This window comes from the organism of the source record quoted next, assembly GCF_019968985.1.
Source record: "MAG: Porospora cf. gigantea B chromosome Unknown PgB_NODE_1319_length_6476_cov_119.492, whole genome shotgun sequence".
Lineage (NCBI taxonomy): Eukaryota > Apicomplexa > Conoidasida > Eugregarinorida > Porosporidae > Porospora > Porospora cf. gigantea B.
Window position 1 is genome coordinate 1 of NW_027178637.1, and position 6,476 is coordinate 6,476.

The 6,476-nt window shown below is 54.2% G+C and overlaps 5 protein-coding genes across 6 annotated transcripts; 2 read left to right on the forward strand and 3 right to left on the reverse strand.

Annotated features, from left to right (window-relative positions):
- Positions 1 to 216: 216 nt before the first annotated feature.
- KVP17_001556 (uncharacterized protein) lies at positions 217 to 726 on the forward strand (the record flags this gene model as incomplete). The annotated part of the gene is made up of 1 exon (XM_068517063.1): positions 217 to 726. The coding sequence occupies one exon, from the start codon at positions 217 to 219 to the stop codon at positions 724 to 726; it is 510 nt and encodes a 169-aa protein (XP_068378845.1).
- Positions 727 to 780: 54 nt separating this feature from the next.
- Positions 781 to 1,225, reverse strand: KVP17_005224 (uncharacterized protein; the record flags this gene model as incomplete). The annotated part of the gene is made up of 2 exons (XM_068515030.1): positions 781 to 1,113; positions 1,142 to 1,225. The coding sequence occupies 2 exons, from the start codon at positions 1,223 to 1,225 to the stop codon at positions 781 to 783; spliced, it is 417 nt and encodes a 138-aa protein (XP_068378847.1).
- A 256-nt stretch (positions 1,226 to 1,481) lies between these two features.
- On the forward strand, positions 1,482 to 1,829 carry KVP17_001555 (uncharacterized protein; the record flags this gene model as incomplete). Its single annotated transcript, XM_068517062.1, has 1 exon — positions 1,482 to 1,829. One exon carries the CDS (start codon positions 1,482 to 1,484, stop codon positions 1,827 to 1,829), a length of 348 nt encoding a protein of 115 aa, XP_068378844.1.
- A 789-nt stretch (positions 1,830 to 2,618) lies between these two features.
- Positions 2,619 to 4,497, reverse strand: KVP17_001554 (uncharacterized protein; the record flags this gene model as incomplete). Of its 2 annotated transcripts, XM_068517060.1 has the most annotated exons (2): positions 2,619 to 4,326; positions 4,355 to 4,497. In XM_068517060.1, 2 exons carry the CDS (start codon positions 4,495 to 4,497, stop codon positions 2,619 to 2,621), a joined length of 1,851 nt encoding a protein of 616 aa, XP_068378842.1. The 2 variants fall into 2 exon arrangements, with proteins under 2 accessions (XP_068378842.1, XP_068378843.1); XM_068517061.1 differs by lacking the exon at positions 4,355 to 4,497 and having other exon boundaries at positions 2,619 to 4,193.
- A 975-nt stretch (positions 4,498 to 5,472) lies between these two features.
- KVP17_001557 (uncharacterized protein) lies at positions 5,473 to 6,286 on the reverse strand (the record flags this gene model as incomplete). The annotated part of the gene is made up of 2 exons (XM_068517064.1): positions 5,473 to 5,834; positions 5,863 to 6,286. The coding sequence occupies 2 exons, from the start codon at positions 6,284 to 6,286 to the stop codon at positions 5,473 to 5,475; spliced, it is 786 nt and encodes a 261-aa protein (XP_068378846.1).
- Between the last annotated feature and the right edge of the window lie 190 nt (positions 6,287 to 6,476).

Below are 6,476 nucleotides of genomic sequence, written 5' to 3' on the forward strand. Positions count from 1 at the left end.
AGTGTCGACCTGTGGAGCAGCTGTCGCTAGAACCCTACCACCGGGACCACGCCGTAGTCATCGGGAAGTTTCGAAAGTCCAAGAAGGCGTCAGCGTAGTTTTGTACTAATTCATGTCACGCGAATACTTCCTTGTGTTTTACCCCGCTCGAGGAAATTGCGATGTCGTCCGTGCGCTTATGGATGATTTAGACCTCAACTGGAGGGGTGAGACGTCATGCTGCTGCAAACAGAACTCTCAACGACTTTCGAGGACGCGCAAAGCCCCGCCTTTGTCAAGGTACTGACAGACTTGAAACTTGTCCCGCGGGTGCCAGTATTGGTTTCACCCGGCGGCGTCTGCACATCAGGTTTGCATTCTATTCTGATGTCGCTGGCACACCAGTTTGACCTTCTTGGCCCTCCGGAGTCCAGGGAGCTCGTAATGTCTGCAGTAGGCTTCGCCCTCACTAGCATCCATACGCTTTGCGTTGGCGAAAACATAGGTGACCGTCTTCACAAAAATTCGAAGGTGGAGGTCAAGGGTATGCTGAAATCTGAAGGTTTGGCATACCTTCAGGTAGTGGAGAGGATGCTGCAGGTGACACCGGAGCCCTTCGTTTTGAGCCACTTCACAGTTGCCGACCTGGCTCTTGTCTTTGGGGCAGAGTGGGTTGCGGAGTCCACCGACACAGTCACATCTGCTCCGTGCTGTCTGCGGAGCTGCTCGAAGACTTCCGTGCGGTGAAGCGGCTTGCCCGGAGCGTGTGTTCCCGTCGAGGGGTCAAGGCGTTTGTCAATTCTACTGGACTCTCATCAACATAAACGACACTAGATCGGAGGCCTCAGCGGAACTAGAAAGGCGCAGAGTAATGCACATCTTGGATTTCATCAGCAACCCTACACAGTGGTCGTCCAGATCTGCCTCAGTCCCAATGCGCTTCAGTTCGTTGGGCGTGTGTAGCGGGCGCGACAAATCAGCAAGATGAGCCAGCCTGACATTGGCCTCATGAGTCAGTTTCAGTGCTTTCTCTTTTTCATCGTAGGACAGCGTGGCCTCGATAGCTACACCGGAAGACACAATCACCAGGACCTTAATGCCCTCATTCAACCGAGTCTCAAATCCTTTATCCTCCTGCGTTGTCGTCCTCTGCTCCACTCACATACACCGGCGAAACGGCTGGGGTAAGGAGAGCTGGCTCCTCGGGCTCGGTAGCTGGTTGTGTGGGACAAAAGCAGTTCCCCATTTAAATATTGAATAATTGAGGCTCAGAATGACGCTTGCTTAGTTGATGAGTATGACAAAATTTTAAGTAAATACATTAATCTGTCTGATGAACTCGTTCACCGATCCCAAAGCAGCTTTGAAGATCCTAAAAGCGCGCCACCACAGCACAGAGCCGCAGTTCGTGGACATCAGCGGCACCATGGCTCCTGGCGGAATTTCTGAGGAACAGGAAGAAGACAAAGAGAAGCGTGCGTGATGTTAATATTGAGGAATATATGAGTGTGCGCTGCCTTCACCTCTTGCTGAAGCACGCAAACAGCCGAAACCCGCTCTCTCGTCGCACGAAGCGCCCTGTGAAATTGACCCCAGAGGAAGCGGCCCAGGAGTTGGCGGATATCGAGGAGCACTTGGTGGCGTGCACTGACGTGGAGGCTGAGTTCAGAAGGATCGCAAAGGACCGATCCGACTGTGGCTCGTATAAAAAGGCTGGTGACCTCGGTTTCTTTGAGAGAGGCACCATGCAGAAGCCTTTCGAAGACGTTGCCTTCGCATTAAAGGTAGGTGAGTTGTCAAGTGTGGTGTGCTCTGACACTGGAGTCCACCTGATTTATCGACTGGAATAACTTGATTTTGAAAGGATGCGTTGGGTGGTGTTGGGATTGACCTCGATCACCATTAGCAGATGCACTCCGCTGCAGGAGTTGCAGGGCAATTGTGGCTCGTTGTTCGAATGTAGAAACGGCCACGTAATACCTGCATCTTTTGTGGACGACTTCCTGTGCGGTGAGTCCCAGCCACCTCACACACATAGACTGTTGCGACGGTTCCGATGAATCGACGGTTAAATGCATCGATAACTGCGCCTCTCAACCTGTCCAATTCCGCAAAGAAGCTGCCTTTAGCGACCTGCGGCCAACTCGCTTGGGGGACTGGACGAACAGTGTCGAGCACTGGGCGGACAGAGCAAGGCAATGGGCCACGCGGCTACTCCCAAGACAGCGCCATAGGGTATCGTTTCCGGAAGCAGGTCGCATGCTGGGGAAGTGCTGGTCCTGCAATAGCGGAAGTCATGACTATAAATTCTGTTGGTCGGGCCCAAGCTTCCAGGACTCGTTGTCATTAGGAGAGATCCAGTCCATGGAGCTGGTGGAATCGCAGAGATTCAAGGCCACATGGAACGCGCTGACTCGGCAACTTCCGCCGCCTTACGACTTGCTTGTCACCACGGCCAACGGAGACCGGTGCTGGAACGGGACTCGTCGGTCGTTGAGCGTCATCGTCCGGTGCTCCGATAGCGAAGGGCTAATCACCGTCGCGGAGCCGAGCCTGTGCCGGTACCATGCTTCAGCGCGTGCCCCTTTCGTTTGTGACATCATCCTACGGATGCATAAGACTCAACCTCTGTTGGAGGCTTAGCGGCCGAAGATATGGCGCACCTTACTGCGGAGCCCTTGAGACGCCGCCGGCTCAACGGCCATCTTGTTAACCTTCTTGACGACAATCGACTTGGTAACCGTTGTTCGTCGTTGCACATCACCTGTCGTCAGGGCAAAGGTTTTCGTGCCCAGCCCAACGTTCTTCTTGGCTTTCTTCAACTCTATTGTGGGTTGTCGCGGCCTTCTTGTCGGGACTTTGAATTTACCATTCGTAGCCTTCGCGTTAGGATCGCTGCCTGGATTGAAGACTTCGGACTCGAACAGAACTGGAGTGACCTCCTTTGGTTCTGGCTTCTTCAGTGTCTTCACAGCAGGCGCCTTTGCCTTCACCACACCAGGCAATTCTTTGTGTCCTGGCTTCAGCAACGTCTTTGCCTTTACACTAGGAGATGTCTGTGGTGCCACCACACCAAGTGTACTCTTGTGTCCTAGCTTCTGCAAAGTCTTTGCCTTCACACCAGGCTTTTCTTTCTGTCCTGGTTTCTGTAACGTGGGCAATGCCTGTCGTACGACCACACTCTTGTGTCCTAGCTTCTGCAAAGTCTTTGCCTTCACGCCAGGCTTTTCTTTGTGTCCTGGCTTCAGCAACGTCTTTGCCTTTACACTAGGAGATGTCTGTGGTGCCACCACACCAAGTGTACTCTTGTGTCCTAGCTTCTGCAAAGTCTTTGCCTTCACACCAGGCTTTTCTTTCTGTCCCAGCTTCTGTAAAGTCTTTGCGGGCAATGTCTGTGGTCTATCCGCGGGAGACACCTTTTGCAGAGTCTTTGGGGACTCAGGCTTGAGGACGTAATCCTTCTGCGTCACCACTCGCTTCTCGGAAGGTCCCTTCACTGTCTGCTTAAGCTTCATGGTGCCATCCAACGGCTTCGCACGTACCTTTAAGAGCTTTGTTGTGGGCGTCAGCGCCGTTTTGGGCTGTGCCACCACTGGTTTGTCGACAGGTCCCTTCACCGTCTCTTTCAAATTTCTGGTCCCCCCCAACGGCTGCGCCTGTTCTTTTACAACTAATGCTGCGGGTTTCAGTGCCGGGGCTGCCGCGGCTGCAACGTTCGGCTTTGGTGCCGTGCTTTCCTTGAAAATCGTATCTAACGGCTCCGAGGTGCCACTCTCCACGGAGTCCACGGTGGCGAAGCGTCTCGCCGGCGGGGGCCTCGCCGATGCGCTGCCTGATGAACTCTCCCGTGGGCTCCGGGGAGGAGTGCTAAGTGGCACTTCCTCTGGGGTTTCTTTAGCCTTGGCGTTTCTCAGCTGCTTCAGACGGAATGCAGCGGTGACGGCGCCCCAGACGGGAGGCCTTCTTAGAGTGCTGGTTTTGCCACGAGCGGCTACCCGCCAGTTTTCATTGACCTGAGTGCCCAGCTTCCCGTTGATGGTGCCTATGGACGGTATGGGCTCGTCCTGATTGTCTTGGTCCAGTTCGAACTCTACAACCTTGTCGCTGAGAGATCCTGCACGAACGAACTTCGACCTACCCAACTCCTTACCTTCCCCGTCCTTGATGGCAAGTGAAACATCATCATCCTCGGAGGCGGGAAACTCTAGCTCCATCTGCAGCTCGGTCTTGCCACTGGTGTACGCATTGCGAATAGTGGGGTAGATTCGCACCACATCTCCCCTCACGTACACCACAACTGTGCCGTCGGTCGGTTTTCGCAGCGATATGGTCTGCAGTAGGATCGAGCTGCATGAGTTGCTGCCTTGGCGCTCACACAGGTTTGACAGGCTTGCGCTCTTTGACAGGCGCAGGAGCTTCCGAAGGCATCACCGTCGACTCTTTTGCGCTGTGACTGCCCAAGGATGTCATCGTGAAGAAGACCTCAGCAGGGGTCGAGGCATGAGACTTCTCGGACATCAGTGATGCCACTTCAGAAGGCGCCGGAAAAAGGTCTTCTGGACCGCGCGGTGCAGGGTCGATTGACGCCAAGCCGGATCCCTTCTGTTGTCGAGGCGACAAATCGTCGAGATCAAAAGAAACGAAACGTTGAGTGGTTCGTTTTGGTTGAGATTGAAGTGCAGGTGGGGGGTTAAAGGCTGGCAGTGGTTGAGACTTTGGCAGTGGTTGAGACTTTGGCAGTGGTTGAGACTTTGAGAGTGGCTGAGATTCCGGTTCAAGTTGGAACGTTCTCGCATGCATTGAGGGGTCCCTAACCACCGCTGTGGGCGTAGTGGCGGCTGGTGGCAGGGACAGCCACCCGTCTTTCCAAAACTCTCCCTGTGCTGACCTATTTCCCAGAGAACCGGACGGGCTATGTCGTGACTTGGGTCTTCGAGCCAACCTGGTCAGGATTTCGTAGTCCTTGTCGCACATCATTTTTCGGTGACGAACGGCAGATGGATAGGTGCACGCCACCTCTGGGTACTTCAATGGAACCAGCAATGGCTGCTTCGGAGCGGGAGGGCTGACCTGGAGGTCGTCGCACCCAAATCGGCCAACTCTGACTCGTAGAGGTGGTGGAGATGGTACCCAGAGTTCTGTGGATGTCTGCTCCGGCGTTCGGAGTGACATTATTCGTTCGAGTGGCATTCTTTTCCGTTCCGACTTCTCCAGGGGGCCGAATGTGCCTCTTTCAAGAGCCGGTGCCAGCGACTCTACCAGCAGGGGATCGGGGCAAGGCCACCGCCAGTCGATGCACCCTGAATGACAGTGACCACAAACAATGTCGTCGTGCTTGCAGTGTCTCTCAGCATCGTACCGGCTCCAACGTGATTCTGGCTCCCACAGAGTTTCATAATTGTGGATACCTGCTGCACGCCCGTACATGATAACACTCATTTCGTGGAGTTACGCAGCTTCGCTGTTGCGCCCTGCACCGGAAGATTCAATAGTTTAGACACCAGACAGTTTTTTCGCCTCCGCTTCCTTGAGCTGTATGATCTCTGCCTTGGTTTGCTTGTAGCGGCGGTACTCCGCCTCTATGGGGGCAATGTCCCGGTGGTACTTGATCTCTCGCCGATTCTGTCGCAAGAACACCTCCTGATACTTCTGAAGCTGACAGCGAATCTTCTGCTTCTCCTGAGTCAGAGAAGTCAAACGAGCTTCCACTCGAGAGAAGTCGTTCCGGATTGGCGTCAGTGCTTCCCTCGAACCACTGCCTTGTTGGCGCCAGTGGTATATTCGTTCGGCCGGCTTCGAAAAGGAACTGGAAACGGCACTGAACGCACCAAAGGAATACCGACCACTAGCGTACTCTAAGTGAGGTACTGGCCCTCGTCTCACCCTCAAATTTCACTGACGAATCAGCTTTCTTCCTGGCCTCCGCAAGGGGAATCAGTGACTTGAGGTCTCGGTAGTACGTGTACAACGGCCTGAGAGACTCTTTCTCCGCCCGCATTGGCTGCCTGCCAAACTTCTTTTCGAAGTCCAGGTCGAAATGTCTTAAGGCAGTCTTCACTCTGCGTTTTTCGGAGTCAAGTATGGCGGGGCTTGCGGTTGCTAGCGCTTGAAATTGTCGGGATCGCTCGTTGGGATCCAGGTGAATCCGCAGGCGCTCAGCAATGAGAGGCAGCTGGTCAGCGCCGTAAGACAGAGGTACAGTGCGATCTGAGTCCTCGTGATCGGACTCATCGTGGAACTCCAACTGAGGAGTCTGACGCCATCGAGGTTCGACGTCCGTATGCACGGAGACGACTGGAACAGTCATCTCGCTCCAAGTACTTGCTCGGGCTATCGCTGAGGGGTGAAGCTGTCTACACATGAACAAGCCCTCACATCAAGGTCGGAAACAGTCGACTCCAGCGCTTTCGCTGCCCGCGAGTTAATACGAGGCGGATCCAGCGACAGTAAATGTGCCAGTGTCTGTTCAAACACGTCTACCTGCGTATCCATAACTC